We start from the raw sequence: 17,101 nt of genomic DNA, 5'->3' as shown, positions 1-17,101 counted from the left end.
TCCCCATCACTCCCAAGAAAAGCAGCTTCCTTGTGAAGACCAGAAGGCATTTTGCAATGCACTTTGTTGCTGAAGAAGCAATGAAGGACCATGTGTTGCATTGAAGGACCAGCTCAGTCCCAGCTCGGATGTGGACCTCTCAGCAATGCATGTAATAGGCCACTAACAGAGAAAAAAAAAATGCTATTTGCCTTTGATTTACCATTTACTTGCAAGGGATTAATTTTGCCTAATTACCAAGCCAAGGGACTTCCGTAGACAACATTTTATGGATAGCTCAGAAAGAGTTCTCTTCAGCCAGCCAGATTTTTCTCTATTGCCTTTAACAACCAAAACCCAGCATTTGCAATCCAGGTAAATAAGACTGACTCGTTACATGATGCTACACTTTCCAACACTGCCCAAAAGATTTCTCCTAGGTTAAGGAGACACTGACTTTGACATGTAGTCATATCCCAGCAGCTTGACGTATCACCTGAGCAACTGCTGTGGTTTCTGAAGATGCTCTTAGCTTGGGCCAGCTGCAAGATAGAAGATACATTAGTTCAGCTAATAATTAGCTGTAAGATACATAAACCCAGAGCTATCCTACCCACAGCTAAGATAATATGCAACTGAATAAGCTCAGACCTTTCTCAGGGTTTCAGCTTTCCAAGGGGAGCAGCTCCTGCATATGCCACATCTTGACTTTGCATGTGAGCTTAGCAAACAACTGGGCCTGATGTGACCCACCAGGGTGGAAAATCTGTATTTTTCAGAGGGTTATGGCTTCTTTCGTCTGTGTCCTGGCTCTCTCATTTCATCTCTCCGGCCTCTCCATCACTCCCTTGTCTCACTGTGGCGTTTCATTTTGGTGCCTGTGTCCACATCAGACGCGATTACATGGGTCAGCAGCAAAAGGAGAATGAGATGGTAGTTCTGGCTTTTATTATGTTTTTAAAAATCTTCTCTAGAGTAATCTAAATGCTATTAAAGAGAGAAATAAAAGGAGAAAATACTCAAGAAATACCAGCTGTGTCTCAGCCCTGGAAGGAACGACCCCGGCATCTGCATCGTTGTCCACACCCTCAATTAAGAAAGGTTTCCCCCTTCTGGCTGTCTCAGTCTCGATCCAGCCACGGTAGCTGTAAACAGACATTATGATGTCATGGTTTGGCTTTTCTGCACAATCTTCTCCCCAGCTGACGACGCCGACCTGAAACCACTTCATGGTGTTCCAGTAGCTGCAAACCAGAGGTCCCCCGCTGTCCACCTACGGCATAAGGAGGATGTTATAGCGGGATCAAACCTCAGGTCTCTCACAGCCGCTGCATGCCACGGTGGGACTGGGAAAATCAAACTCTATCCCAAGTTCATGAGGATTTGGGGGAACAAGGAAATTTCGGACCCAAAATTTCACAGCTCAGCCCTGACATCCCTGCAGAGTAAAGATCTACAGAAGGTAAGAGGAGGAGATCAGTCATGAGCTCTGGCTCAGTGCAATGGCCTGTCCTTCTCAGCCTTTTCCACGTGCTCCCATGGCCCCCAAAGGATACCTGAATCCTGTCACCAAGAGACAACATCCAGGAGTGAAAAGGGACATTTGCTGTGACTGCTCATTCAGTCCTGACTTCTCTGAAAACTGGCGCGCGTAGGTGCTGGCTACCTGCCACTGTTAATTTTGGGGGCTAGCATCAAGAAATTGGACAAGAGATGAACACTAATCCTTACAAATCCTTCTTGCAACCACACTAATTTCGTGGAAAACTTGCCTGCTGCTGCAAGTGCAACCTTCACTCGGCCAGCGCATGCAAGCCTTCAAATGCACATTGCAGCCACCCTGCGAAGAGGAATGTCCTTCTGTTGGCTGCTGTAGCTTGGACACTGAGAGCAGGTCCAGTTGCACGTGTGACCTCTGTGTGCAATCGCTGAATGCAACCCCAGGGAGAAGAGGAACCAGCACAAAATCCACCCGGCCAGGTACAGCACTTTTCTGACGGTTGTGTACATCTGAAGTGCTGTGCATCCTCTCCTCCAAATAAGACACTTTCCTTCCACAGCAGGTTTGAATCTTTTTTCTACCCTATCTCCAGTACTCCATGTGAGAAATAAGAAATACAGTACAAACACATTTCCTGAGACAGCCAGCTTTCCCAGGAAATGTTGTCCTTCCCTCCTTGTACACGACTTTGAGAAATGTCTTTGTCATTAATGTATGAACCCCCTTCCGCCCTCAGCTAACCTGAGCTAACACATTAATTAATTAATGAGTAAGGAAGTGGCTGTAGTCCCCTGTGCAACTCATCAGCACCTGCTAAAGTTTATGGCAGAATTCCTACTGACTTCATTAGATGGAGGGTCCAGGTCCACAATATGTTTATCTTTTTTATTTTTTTTTTTATATTTGTTTTTGGTTCAACATACATACAGGAGGGAAAAATGAAGATAAATACAGGGCAAATGTTGCTTCAGCATTCATAGAATCACTGAATTATTTAGGTTGGAAAAGACCTTTAAGACCTTAAGATTGAGTCCAACCCTAAATTCAATACTGTTTGCATTGAAAAGGTGTTACTGTAGCTACGTGTCTGCATCTCAGCCAGTGCTGCTGGACCCTCTTCAGACTCAGGATCTAAAGACGTTTCCTGACCCTGTTTCAGCCAAGAATTTGCGTGAATCGCACAAGTGACCTTGCGGTGACCTTGGATCCATGAGTTATCAGTGTCCTTGGCGATGGCATCCTGTTTGAATGAATGAACATCTCCTAGGCTGTACGTACAATTAAATTACTGGGAATTTTACTGCTCGTTCCCTCGGGGCAGGAACAGGCCAAACGTATTATCCTGGTAGCGAAAGGAAGGCGCTTCGAGCCTCCTACACAAAGATAATAAATGAAGTCAAGAGAGTGAGAGCTGTTGGCAAGCCAGTGACGCAGCAACGGCCGACAATCCCTCATCAGTGATATATCGGGATGTGTCGTGCTGGCTTTTCCTCCGGTACAGGAGGTTTTTAGCACCGGCAGAGCCCCTGCACACCGTCAGGGCAGATTGGTTTCAGAGTGTCCAATTTGGAGGCTGTTCACACTTGCAAAGGACCTTTTTCCCAGGGCGCTTAAATACCAGCTAATTCCTGATACCTTGTGACTATCCTTGAGGGGAAAAGTCTTATCGTATTTCATAGCTGAGAAAACCGCAGCAGAAAAGGGATGCGATTTGCACGAAGCAACGCCAGAGCCAGGAATCCCTATTTAGACTATACGTCACGCGGTTTTCCTTTCAAATCAGATCTGCTTTTCCCTGTTTGCCTCTTTAATCATGTTCATTTTGTTCTCTGCCCGGTCGGTGAGGATAGGGAAAGCTGTCTGCAGGGCTTGAGGGACTGTCGGCTGCAGAAAGCGATTTAAAACCTGGGTAGAGAGGGACTTAGGCAATGCTATGAAAACCCAGGCAGCAGCCGCAAATCCATTTCTCTAATCCACAAGCCCTGAGACCCAAATCCTGCTTCAGATCCCTTTCCACGTGGGCTAAGCTGGTCTGCTTCATGGGTGCAAGTTCTAACGTGCCATTTCTCTTAACTTCAGCTATCTAACTCAACGATTTTGTCACAAAGTGGGCTAAATCATCCTCTCCATGTGATAATCTTGCTCACATAATTATAGCAGTAGCCCAGATGAATCAGTAGCCTGATTTTTATGGGGCTAAAGATAGAGAAAATGAATTCAGTTCTTGGACATTTCTGAATATCCCTGTATCCACCTTAAGTTCTCAAAAACATTGGCCCAAGGTTTTCCATCCTTGTGTAGGAGAGGGTGTGGGAGGAGCGAGTTTTGAGCACTGGTACAATTATCTCAGCTCTGTGATGTTTCCAGTAGCACTAATTTAATGAATGCTCAGGTTAATGACTTTGAAGATCGAAGAACTTATTAAATGCTGCTTTCAGCTTTCAGCCTCCTGTATCCTGGTGGTGAAATACTTCTGGTCAACAACGCACACCAGATAACTGCTCCTGCTCTTCAGTCTGAGTGCCAAGCTTCTGGACAGCAAAAAACCTAAAAATAGCATCTTTGCTTCTGTTGCATGTTTCTTGTCAACTAAAAGAGGAGTGAAAAGCAACCACATCAAATCAGATCTGGTGCTGAATTCATGCCTTCCACAACTGCATGTTAATCCTCCCATTAGGAGAGGTGAGAGCGATGATATATTCGCTGATAAATAGTTCTAGCTTGTATAAAAACTGTCACCGACTAACAAGGTGCTTTGTTCACTGAAGCTGATCAAAAGTTTCATCCTTTTCACCGTGGCCAAAGCCTTTTTGTGAACATCAGGAGCCTTTCTGCTGACTTTAGTGGGCTTTGGATCAAGAGCGTAATCTTCTTCCTTTTGTATTTGTATTCGTGTCTGCAACATGGTAATTGATCAGAACACACACATTCAGCCACATAAATCTTCTTAGGCGGGAGAAGCTCTGGGGGAGGGAGACCAACCCATCTGATACTCATTAGGTGGATACACAATTCTTGCAAGTCATTGCTGGTTTCATTTTCATGTTGGTAAGCTCTGTGTAAATTGGAGAGAATCAGCATGTGAAAAACAACACTTGCCATTAGAGCTGCCCTGGCTTTTTGCAGGAAGCAAAGGCTTTTGCAAACAGATGATTTCTTCAGTTACTTCACTGTGAACAAGCTGTCTTTGGATAAAGGTGGAAGAAAGGCGGCTATGGCCATTTTTGGCATGCAGCTATTGAAAATGAACCAGGTAACACAGGGCATCCTTTCACGGGATCCCTTTGAGATCTCAGGCGAGAGCCTTCAGCTACTCTGTCCCTCCATCCCCTTGCTGGAAAATGGGAGAACAAAACAACCCTACTCCTTCCACACAGATGTCCGCAGGGTCCATTAGTAACTATGGTGGCACGGACTTAAAGGCAGTTATAATGCATCTGGCCAAAGACCCATGTGGCCCAGACTCATGTCTCTGACAGTCGTCTGTAGCAAGTGCTCAGGGAAGGAGAATGAGAAACAGGGCGAGTATTTACAGAGTTGTATTTACATCACAGTGGTTAATAGCCTCAGAGAGATCTTCATCCAGGAAGTTATCTAATTGCTTTTTGAATCCATTTATCCCTTAGGATAAATACCCACAACATCCTGGTCAGTGACTTCCATAGTTTAATTATCTGTTGGATGAAAAAACACTTCCTTCTCTTTGTTTTAAATCTGCTGCCTGGTACGGCCATCTGACACCCCCTCCTTCATACGTTCTGAACTGTAGTGACAAGAGGACAGCTCTTGATTGTCCTCTCCTTGCTGCTCATGACTTAAGAAATCTGTGTCATATCCCCATCAGACATCTCTTTTGCAAGCCTCAGAGTCCTGCTCTGTTATCCCCTTTTCCCCCAGAAGCCATTCTGTGCCCCCGCTCATCCTTCCTACTCTACTCTTCTTCTTTTCTAAAACTGCTACTCCATTCTCAGATGGGGTGGACGGGAATCGCACACAGCACACAAGCCATAGGCTCCCAAGATGAGTGCCCTGGCATAACATGCATTTGCTTTGTTACCTGTTCCTTTCCTAACAATTCATAATGCTCTCATCGCCTTTTTGACCTCCACAGAGCCTCGTGTTGATGTTTTTGAAGGACTATCCACAGTTACTCCAAGATCATCTTACTTGGCAATAGCTAATTTAGAGCCTATTATTGCATGCGTACAGCCGGAGTTGCTTCTCCCTATATTCATTACTTTTCCTTTATCAAGAGTGAACTGCATCTGCTGTTTTAACCTCCAGTCGCTCGGAATAATGAGATCCTGCTGCACCTTTGCACAGTCAGTTTTAATTTTGACCACTGAATAATGCTGTGGCATTGGCCAACTTGGTCACCTCAGCATTTGCCCTCCTCGAACACCACAATTCCTTGCACGGATGCCAACATGACTCCCCTTGTAAGCCCCTTCTCCAGCCAAATCCTTTCTCCATGTTGCCTCCCTTTCAAACTGAAGCCCTTCTACTTCATGACAATTCATTTTCTCCATGAGCCTTTGGTGAGAAATCTTGTTAAAAGAGTTTTGGAAGTCTCAGTGCATTCTATCAGCTGGATCACTCTCTGCCACATGCTTGTCGACTCCTTCAAAGAATTTAAATCTGCCTGTGAGTCATGACTTTCCCTTAAAGCTGTGTTGACTCACTGTAATTGAATGAGAAGCGGCTCCTCTGACTCATCACACCCATTCCCCCACCCCGAGGGCAAGCACAAAGTAGGTTTTTTTGTTTAGCTGGATCTAGAGATGTTCTGCTCTCCACAGCTTCACTCACCAGGCACACAAAGTAATGCTGGACCCCCTTGCTGCAAACCAAACAGCTTCGTTTGGAGGGACCAAAAGCTACAACCCAGAGGACGAAAGCAGAAGAGGCATGTGACATCATCAACGTCCCAGGTCCTTGCAATAAGCAGAACAGTTTTTGACAGATTAAGGAATTAAGCCACCATACCCTCAATGTGTTCACTTGTCTACCCATATCATAAAATGATCAAATGATGAAAGCCTTACAAAACCATGGGGCACAGCAAAAGTGTTCTAATTCTTGTGAGCTGCACATCAAAGCACCCTTCAGAAGAAAATTTAAGAGACTGCAAATGCAGAAACACCTTTCTACTGCTTTGTTCTGGGGCTTCCCAGGATGCCTTCCTATTTAAACCAATCTGTCCCTTAGGGAAAAAACCCCACCCCATCATCTTAGCAACAGTTCAGTGATGGAGAATCCACCACAAGGATGGAGAGTGGATCACCTTTCGATATTAAGGCAAGGTGCAATAGTAAAGTAATTTTGCATAGTAATAACTTTTTAACTGAGAGGTGTTTAGCTTTGACTCCTGGCCCTAGGAGACCTTTGTCTGACAGGCAGAAGGGCTGATAACCTCCGCCCTCACACAGATACTCTCCATCCCTACAGACTGCCGTCACACCATCACCTATCCACCTCTGTTCAGATATTTTGAGCAGCCTGAGGGACTGACCAGGCTTCCCTGGTTTGTGACCTTTTCCAACCGTCTGTGATAATTTACCTGTGTGGGTCCAATTTTCCTTTGCAGACTTTTCCTTTAAAAAAAGATGCTATTTCACAAGTCATCCCCTGCAATTTTGGAGCCACGTTAGCAGCAGTAAAAGGACGCAAGAATGTGTAAAAGGACGCAAGAGCTTTTGTCACTTCTGCACTGGTTTACCACTCTTATGGTCAGATAAAGTGAGGGTGTGGAGGGGTGAGTTCAGCTCCGGGCTGATCACCTCTCCTCGGTGTTCCCAGTGCAAGTGTCAAGCTCCCGTTGCAGTCACAGTATTGGTAGTAGGACATGGTTTGATGGGAGCAGTGGGATGCCAGGGGGATATCCTGGGATATCTAAAATAGCCCTGGGGACCTAGATGTAGGCAACTGTCCCACCTCGGAGCTGTGCATCTCCCTGTAAGCTAAACACCTGGGACTTGCTTTTTAGTTACTGGGGAGCGAGAAGCACTCGTACAGGGATTTGTCTCATTTTAAAATAGATGGTTAAAACAGTCTCAATGACTCACATGTCAGAAGTACTTTTTTTCTCCTTATTGATGGAAAGATGATGCGGTAGATGCAGATGGCTATTGAAAAGACATTTGTATCTGGCTGGATAAATCCCACCCAGGGTTGTACAACTACTGCTGTTGCTATAGCTATGTGGGGTGAGAGCCCTGAGCATCCCAGACGCTGTACAGGGCATTTCCCCTTTCCAAACTGCCTGCAGTATATGTGGGCAGGACATATTGCAGGTGAAGGAAAGAGGTCTTTCCCTGTCTTTTTCACAGAACTAAAGAAATCAAAACCCAGAGCCCTAGATGCATCCTAGCATCATTTCAGACATCGGTGAGAGATGACCAAGATCACCCCCTGCTACAGTCGGTGGAAGGGGGTAGGTACCTTCAGCCAATGACTCAGACCAGCCCTACACCGCAGGGACAGTGTGGGGCATGGTGAAGCTGAGCTGGAATGATCCCACTGCTTGTTTGTGGCCACACAATGATTCCTTCCCCTGAAAGTCAGGCCAGGAACTGGGCCCCCCTTCATCTGCTGCTGACCTGAACTGTACGTGAACTGTGACTTCCAGCTGAACACATTCTGTCCTAATCACCACAGCACTGAGCTACCCCCACAGACCTCCTTTGCAGAAATTCTATGAAATATAATTGGACCATTTACTGAATTTTGTCTGGATAGGCAAGATACTGAAGAGGCATTTGCTTTGTGAGTCCCTTATACTCTAATTATTGTTCAAGTTACCGTTGCATCAGAGCCTAACAAAAGATGCTTAAGAAAGCAAGGAATTAGACATCAATTGTGGTTCATGGGGTCATGGAAGAAATGCAGCACACAAAAAAAATAACACATAGGCCATCTCTAGTGTCTGTTCTTTAGCACTTGTACCCCATGAACATCCATTAATGCTAATGTTTATGACTAAATAGAACTATAAGTCAATTACAGATCCTGTTAGTGTTAATTCACAGTCAATCTATATATTTGTCTGCAGAACCTCTAGGGAATTGGTATACAATAGATTTTTTCTTTTTAAGTGAATAGATTTTTTTTTTAAAGTACAAATACTCAGGAGCCCTGCTATTCAATCTCGTTGAGTTATTATAGGAATATGGTCAGTGATCCACAAATTAGTCTTGTCTGGTACTAGTACGATGGCAGCTGGTGAAATGTCTGAGCCTTTCTATTCATGTCCTGCTGCCTCACGGGGGTGTTAAGGCAGTGGTCAGTAAAATAAAACTTCTGTGTGATGCCTTGGTGAAGGTGATATCTCTGTGGCTTTAGTTACTCGTGTAAAACATAAAACAGCTTTGCTGCAATGACGGAAGTCTAGCACACAAATGGCACGCAGTGCAATGACCTAGGATGGTAATCCTTTGGATCCAAATTAGGATTGTGTGGGCTTACAACCTTAGGTCTAGATGCAATTTACCCATTTTAGCCTGGCTCCGGGCATGAAAAAATGTATTCTGATACTCAGCAAAGCTCATGTAAGGTTAACACAAGGTTTTTGTCTACTTCATGTACAGACAGATCACGCATCTGTGCAGTGCATAGCTTCCAGGTTTACTGTGACCACCAGCAATCTCAGCATCGCCAGGGCTTGTTCCCTGACCAGGGGTATCTGTCTTGCTTGCACTGCTGCTCCTTCCTGGCCTCTAAACTGGGTTGCCAAGATCCAGAGTGATCCTGCACCATCCCTAGAAACATTCAAGGTCAGGTTGGACGGGGTTCTGAGCAACCTGATCTAGTGGAAGATGTCCTTGCTCATGGCAGGGGAGAGTAGACTAGATGACCTTTAAAGGTCCCTTCCAACCCAAACCATTCTATGTTCCTATGGTTCTATGATTCTGTGATTCTATTGTGGGTGGCTCCTGATCCATGCAAAATCTTGAGCTGTGTCTGGAAATCATCCGGGAGACAGCTGGTTGGCATAAACGAAAAACATACCCAGGGCTGCTCTACCTCCTTGACAGTGCTGACTTTGTAAAGGATTTCGGTATTTTGAAATCTGGCCTCATTCTCATTTGACACAAACCTCATAATTTTTATAGACAAGTGTAGCTTAATAGATTGCACCATCTACATTGTCCCTCACTATCTGCCCAGGGGAGACGAATTGGGTGTGCAGTGGTCCATGCTGCAGAGCAACATCAGGTTCAGACCTGGACTCCCAGTTCATTCCCAGGGAGCCTTCTACGGGCAAGCCACCAGGCTTCTGAACCAGCCTAGCAAGGCCAAAACGTGCCCTGCCTGATTTTAATCAGCACTACCCAGAAAACCGTCCATCACCGAAATGCTTCCCCTCCAGCAAATTAACAAATTATGATGAAAAGGTGTCTCACCTGTTTCTATCCTGAAGAGTTCCACTTCTAGCCTGGGGTACGGTTTTGTCTTGCTCTCATTATTTCAGGTTGCAAGACATTTCTGCCTGGGAAGGTTGCACTAAAACTGGGCAGTTGCTGGGTTTATGAGCATTTTCACACATGCAATCATTGTGTACTTCCACTGCTTGGAAAGCTCACATTTCTAGTTCATTTCTCAGACGACTCTTGCATTATTGTAGATCAAAATAGCACCCTCATCAGCTTTCTGAATACAGGAGATTCATTTTGCTGGGTACAAGTGCTCTTGCTGTTTCACCGGCATAATTCAGCCGCAGAACTTAAGGCTGGGCTGAGAAGTGCATTCTTTAATCATGTTAATGTTATCCTGTGGCAGTTTTCTTTTTAAAATTTTTGATTGAATTTAATGGAGGTGAAAGTCACAAGATGAATGGTTTCGGAGACAGATGCTCTCTGGCTAATCAAAAAATGATTTTGCAAAGCGAAGCTTCCCCTCCGCTGCCCAGCTACTGGCCCAGCTCACAATGGCTTTGCAGTCCACGGTCCCTGTCCCCGCTGCCTTTACCTAAAGGGCAGGGGATCTCTCTCTGTCCTGGGCGTTGGTTTAGTGCCCTCAATGAGTGATTCCTACAGGATGAAGCTGTCCATACTTGTGTCTGCCCATCTGTCCCCCTGCAAACACTTGCACACATCTAAGAAAACCCTTGCCCAGTGAAGGACAGAGACCTTAGTCCCTGGTATCAAATACTGCTTAAACTCTATTATTTAGCTTCAAAAGTCATCATCCTACATCACTAGATCATTGCAATAAGATGCGTTTAGTTCTGGCACCCACAGACCACCCTGCCCTATTATCAAAGGACATTTGTATCAGAGCCAAGACCTTATGCAAGAAAGGTTTCTAATATTCAAATTAAAGATCCCTGGACTCAATTTCCCACTCAGTTCTTTTGCTTTGACTCTCCTGGACAAACTTTCCAGTCTCCTTTCAGTATTTAACCTGACAACAGAGCAGCACTGCCCAGCCCGGGGCCGAGGGGACACCAGGCAGGAGGAGGACACAGCCCATGCTGTCCGCAGGGATGTGAGACCTCTCCTCCCATCTCTCCCACCACTGCAGACACTGGGTTTTTAAATTTCTGTGAAAGTATAGTCAAAAATCCTGTGCCCAGAGCCCTCCAAAACTGTCTCTCATTCCAGGACACTTTTTAGGAACCAGCCATTTCCCTTGCCCTCCTTTCGGCTTGCGGTTTCCCTCGCAGAGCTCCTGTCTCTCTCCCTGTAGGGCGGGAAACGGGGCATGGGGGAGAGTGTGAGGAGGGGTCTGTCAGCTCGACAAGGTGTTTTGTTTCCAGCAGCACCACTGCTTTCCGGGAGTCCTGCACCCCGCTGCCCGGGTCAATGTGTCTTTGCAGGCAGTTCCTTGGCCCCTGGGCATCCTGCCCTGGCCCCCTGCAGAGAAGCTTTAGCAACCGCAGGAAGCCGAAGGAAGGATCGATGTTCATTCCTCAAGAAAAGGTGCTTCTCCTCCAATGTCTCTGTGCCCTTGTAGGCAGCGTGGCTGTCCGGGAGCCTGTTTACTTTACCTGGCAGATGCCTCTTTCTCCTTTCTCCAGCTCAGCACACAGCACGTTCTCCACTAGCTGCGGGATCCGCTCCAAGCACTGCTCCCTGCTAATGAGCTTCATCCGCACTTTCTGCAGCACGCGTGACGCCGGCACCGCAACTGCTAACCAGCAAGTGAGAAGAGAACGATTAACAAACCCTGCAGATCAGTGCAGACTTGTCAGGGTGAAATCACAGCCAGAGACTAGCCCTTGGGACTGCTCGCAGCTGAATTTGTAAAGCATCGCAGGGCAAGAGGTTCTCAGGTCACAACCGTATGGTCTTGGGGTCATGGGGTCTTACAGGGGGTGTCCAAATATTAGCAAAGATAAGTTTGTGCTTTTGACTTTATGCCAGCCTAGGAGGTGGGTAGGTTGGTGGAGAGGGGGGAGGTGTTAACAGGCAAAGCTGAAATCCTGGGGGGTGGAGACTTGCTAAATAGAATTCTAAAAAAATCAGTTATTTTTGTAGTTGAACTCTGGTACAGCTGGAAGACCCCCAAAGAGATGGTTTATCCTGTTGACTGGTGATGACCTGAGACAAGCTGCACTGCACTGCTTGGGTTTCTCACTCATGTTTCTGGGGACTCATTTTGAGGGACTCCTCCTGGGGTCCTGTGAGAGCCTTGCAGAGGAAAGTTCACTGAGCTTTCCCCCGGACAGATGTTGTTATCCCCATGCTTTCACAGGGGCTGTGAGGCTGTGCCTCACCCAGGGGACCAGCTGTACCTTTCACTTTGTGGCTCTCAGGATGGCAGCACACAATGGAAATTCCTGCTTTATTCTTCCCTTAAGATGGAAAAGCAGAAATCACAGCAAGCAACAAAAAGACTGAAAATATGCAGGGCTACTTGGAAAACCCACTCATTTCACCCATGTTTTTCTTCAAATTGAACCTGAGTCTGGAGGATAAAACTGACTTTTGGGGGATGTTGCTGCTGGGGAGGAGATCTTCAGCTTTTCCGAAACTCACTCCTTCCATATTTCACTGAGCTAAATGGTCTCAGTACCTTTGGGAAGGTGGGACTCAAAGGTAAGATCTAAAACATAGGAAGTTATCAGGTCCTTTTCCCAGCTAACGTGGGGCCACTCCATGGAAGTGCCCACAGATTAAAAGGCTTTAACGGAGGCATCTCCAAGGAGGAAGCTTCACTTGAAGTCTAATTGACTGCAGTTGAAGGGGAGTAAGGCTAGTGCCACCCGGGGTGCCAGCTGAGAGAGATGTCCACCTACAAAATGCTGATAGAGATGAGAAATGACCCATTTTCCCCCACTGAGGAACAATGCATCATACTTTTTGGTATGGCTCGTATCACACCATTGCACATCCCTCTCACCGTACTCAGGTCCTGCTGTTTTCCTTCTGAAACATCTCCAGACAGAAGGGGGGTGTGCCAGGGCTGAGTGCACGGACCTCCCGCAGGGTGCAATTTGGAGAGCAGAAGCAATGTCAAATGAGCCCACAGAGCAGCATGAGACTGATGTCCGGAGCCACGCCATGCATTTTGCAAAGACACTAGCTAAAGAGAAATCCTGCCAAGCTGCAGAGTCACTCTGCAGCAGCTCCCTGCTTTTCTGTTTCTAAGAGCACGTTACCTTGGTGAAATGGGAGAGTTTCACAACTATTACACAGTGTTGTGTTGCGTATTGCTGCTACGTGGGGCAAATGAAGCCTAAGAAGGAAAATGTAGAGGTTCAGAGAGGAGACTGTAACCCAACAGAGCAGAATAGCAAGGATTAAATGGGACATTCACTTACTGCAGCCTAGGAAGGACTGTTAAAGCCCCAAGGCATCACCCTGCCCACTCCGTCCCGATTACCTCTTTCCAATAATGAAATCGCTCGTTAGCCATTTAGTGACATTTGTTCAGGATAGACATTTTGGGTCACAATCGGTGCTGGAGCTACATTCATTAGGGCTTAAACGAGAGCAATTAGCAATAGCAATCTGCTGTTCCAAATGAGTGAAGAAGAGGGGTAGCCAGTACCATCGAATCAATCTGGTTCATAGAGACATTAAGCCAAAGACAACCCTAGGCCTCCATTTCCCTTACTCCAGACCACTTTAAACCCAGCCTAACTTGCCCACCAGGATGGAGCTCGTCTTAATTTGGGTGCCAAAAAAGGCAAGCAAGAGGTCAAGTTCCTGCAGAGCAAAGGTGGGCCTCAAGGTTTCAGCTTTTTCATGCATGCTCCGAGTAGCAGGGACTCTACCCTGGGGGTCAGTAGGTGACTGCTTCTTGCACTGAACAGAGAACTGGTGGATGTGCAGAGGCTGCCGGGGTCTGGATGTGTTTACCAGGGAGGTAGGGAGTGGAAGTTAGTGTGGGTAACCCCTCTTGGGAGAGAACATCTACTTTAAATGGGTAAAAACCAGCCTCTGTTAGCAAATACATCTCCCAACAGCATCTCACCTGCACTTCTGGTTCCCCACCCAGCAACCCAGCAGTGTTGCCACGTATTGATGTCGTATATGAAGGGCAAGCAGATGGGGATTTTCTCATTGCTGAACTCGATGGGAGAGCTGAGCAGGATCAGAGCGATATCATGTTGCATGCTCATTCTGTCAAAGTTTTCATGGAGGATCAAGCTGTCCGGCTTATGTTCTTCCAGCGGGAGGTTGAGGTCAATTCCCCCCACTACAACAGTGAGATCTGGTGGCCTTATAAACAAAATAGAAGCAGTGTAGACATGAGCAAACATGAAGTTTTTGTGTTATAAAGGTTGGTGCCTCCTCACCCTGAGCAGGATAGGGTGGTGCTCAGCAAATTGCAGAAGCAGGTTAGTTATAAATATCGCAGAAATCTACCCTCACTTCTAGGCAAATCTAATTTTCAGAGGAGAGAGGTGCAGAGGTAGAACATGAATGCAACCAAGTTATAAACAGCCCAGTCTCTAACGAACAGATGGAATGGGCTGGATCTTCGGGATCGCTGTGCCCTGGGCTGCCTGCTCCGGACCGCGCTGTCCCCAGCCAGCTGCTCCAGGTTGTGATGCCACAGGTCATTTGTCACTGAGCAGTCTTGGCTCTTGTACCTGCCAAATTTTGGAGGGGGCTCACAGAGGGCTGGACTCTGCCCCTGGGCATCGCATGGGGTTCATTTATCTAGAAACTAGTGTTTTAAAATCAGACTGTCCATGATGTAAAGGTGTTTGCTATATGAAAGCAAAGGTAATTTTGGGGGTTAGAACAAGCTGGAATGGAATATACCTCTTTTTATAAGGTACTGCAATATGTGTAGAGGCACAGGAAATGCTTGGGGCCATCAGAACAGCATCACAGGCATTTATACAAGGCTGCTCAGACCATCCTTCAAAATATTCCCCTTCTGCATCTCCTGGTTATGCAGATTTCTACACATTTCTGTTGAAACACTACCTCTGATCAAAAATGGGCCTGTTTTCCCCAAAGGAGACAATTTGGGTTTTCAGGGCTCTCCTTCTGGCTCAGTCACGTATATGCCACACTTGACCCCAAGGACATACATATTCCACACCCACAAGAAGCGATGTTATGAACCCGTTGTGGCTGGGCTGTCCTCGCTTCCCCCCCCAAGTACTCACACCTCTTCTGCAAAGCAATGGGCCGCAGTTAAAATCCACAACGCGCTGATCATGGTACCTCCGCAGATATGTTTCCCGTTGCTCTGGATGCTCACATGCCACGGGAACTCCCCGGCCTTGGCATATCTCCCCGCTGTGATCTTCTTGCCAGTCTCCAGAAAGGACTCGTAAGATGGTCGGAGGCCACACTCTGGGTACAAAATGAGACACAGTGCTCACGTACAGCAGTGCCGCTGCCTGTGCTACCAAACCAGAGGGGCAGGACATCAGCTAAAGCACTGGTCTATAGTTACCCATGCTACTTGATCCCTACCAAAGCCTCTGGCATGGCTGTAGCATCCCCAAACCTGCACTCTGCCAAGCAATGCCCAGGCAGTTTCGGGGCTAGCAGAGCCACAGACTGTTTGCCATAGGCAGGCTGGATAAAATCCTTCTTTAGGGAGCATGAGTGGGAGAGTTCAGTATGGGGCTGTAGTACGAGCTGTACGTATATGCCATCAGGTACAAGGAATAAGCCCAGGCCTGTTTCATTTACCGATACGTGTATATCCTGTACGGCTACTAGGAGTTCCACTCTGCTGGTCATTTCTGAACATAAAAAGTTGGGAAGAAAAACCTGCATTGATGCTGCTGATCAGAGAAGTTAAACAAAAGAGGGTAAGGAGCAGCATTTCAATCCCAGTCTTGGACCAACAGTCTTCAACAATATTCAGAGCAGTGATGCTTCTGCAGACACTTCAGGACATCTTCGCCATCCCATGTTCTCACCAAAGGCAACACATCTCTCTGCCCGGGCAACCAGGATGTGACATCACACAATCAATTTGTTGGACATCACAGCTGGATGCTGTCCTTCCTAAGGCGATGAGGGAAAGCTCAGTGATTTCCAAGAGGCTGGGGATTTACTTTAGCTATGATAGGCATAGGGCAGCAGTGAAATTCCTGATGTTCACAGGGTATTGCAATCGTGAACTTCATGAGTTGGGTGCTGTAGCCCTTTTTGGATCTTGAACCATGTTCTTCTCTCTGAAGACCTTAGATGCTGGTCCTGCCTCAGCTTTCATCTTTGAGAAGTGCTGAAGCCTATCAAACTCTGAATTAATTTTTCTTCTTCATTTAGACCGTGTCTCTGTTCTCAGAAGAAAGAGGCAACTCTGTGGCAGGGTAAATTTCAAACAGTGCCAAATCAAAAGTCCTGTATCAAAGATGTTGAGGCATCCACTCCCTTCTTCCTTGTGAGCAAGGGTGGTCGACAAGACCAAATCCAGCTTAAAAAACTAATCCATGAGTCTGAATCAGCAGCATTTCACCTTTACTGATTTTATCACTGATACTCTTTGTACCTTCAGCAGCAACTACAAGGGGTCAAGGCCAAAACTCCACCCTACAGTAACTCCATAATTAATTCTGTGGTGGCATAATATTATGGTGTGGGCCAATTTTAGTGTCAGTGGACCCATCTATGCTGATTTCTAAACTGACACATTATTTCCATCAGGACAGGACTTAAAAAAACCTCAGCCAGGTTCAGACTTGAGCCTGGCTATATTAAGGACAGAATGGAGCTTTCTCCAAAGACTTTCCAGCTTGTCTCAAAGCAATAACTATAGCGTGGAGTAGGAGGGGAGGGAGGGAAAAGGACAGAAGGGAACCAAGAAACATTTTATGAGCACCCGAATGAGTCAGCATATGAAATGTTTTGCTTTGTACATTGGAGCAAATCAGGAGTTATCCCACTGAAGTCTGAATTACGCAGAAGTTAAAAATGCATAGTATGAAAGTAAGACCTCAGTTTCCTCTCTTTGCTTTTATGTCACCTCATGTCTAGGTTGTGGCTGCCCCTGGATCCCTGAAGTGTTCAAGACCAGGTTGGATGGGGCTTTGGGCAACGTGGTCTAGTGGAGGGTGTCCCTGCCCATGGCAGGGGGTTGGAACTAGATGGGCTTTGAGGTCCCTTCCAACCCAAACCATTCTATGATCCTATGATTCTATGAAATTAGATGAAAGTGCTGCTTTCCTTGACAGTGAGCACTAGAATTCTGTGGCACAAC

The 17,101-nt window shown here is 46.4% G+C and overlaps 1 protein-coding gene across 1 annotated transcript; it reads right to left on the bottom strand.

The window, feature by feature from the left end:
• Positions 1 to 949: 949 nt before the first annotated feature.
• On the bottom strand, positions 950 to 15,721 carry LOC129205156 (serine protease 55-like). The gene is made up of 5 exons (XM_054822307.1): positions 15,667 to 15,721; positions 15,051 to 15,240; positions 13,901 to 14,148; positions 11,469 to 11,611; positions 950 to 1,252 (listed from the first exon to the last, which is right to left on the bottom strand). Exons 1-5 carry the CDS (start codon positions 15,719 to 15,721, stop codon positions 950 to 952), a joined length of 939 nt encoding a protein of 312 aa, XP_054678282.1.
• Positions 15,722 to 17,101: the final 1,380 nt, after the last annotated feature.

Source organism: Grus americana, chromosome 3, assembly GCF_028858705.1.
Source record: "Grus americana isolate bGruAme1 chromosome 3, bGruAme1.mat, whole genome shotgun sequence".
Taxonomy (NCBI): Eukaryota; Metazoa; Chordata; class Aves; order Gruiformes; family Gruidae; genus Grus; species Grus americana.
The sequence above is the reverse complement of the archived record's forward strand: the minus strand, read 5'-3'. Positions and strand labels throughout refer to the sequence as shown.

Coding starts and splice junctions, on each gene's coding strand:
- LOC129205156 (XM_054822307.1), bottom strand. CDS start 15,721: ATGCTGCTCCTTACCCTCTTTTGTTTAACTTCTCTGATCAGCAGCATC. Junction 11,612..13,900: donor GTGGGGAACCAGAAGTGCAG/GTGAGATGCTGT, acceptor CTTGCTGGTTAG/CAGTTGCGGTGCCGGCGTCA. Junction 1,253..11,468: donor GAGAAAGAGGCATCTGCCAG/GTAAAGTAAACA, acceptor CTTATGCCGTAG/GTGGACAGCGGGGGACCTCT.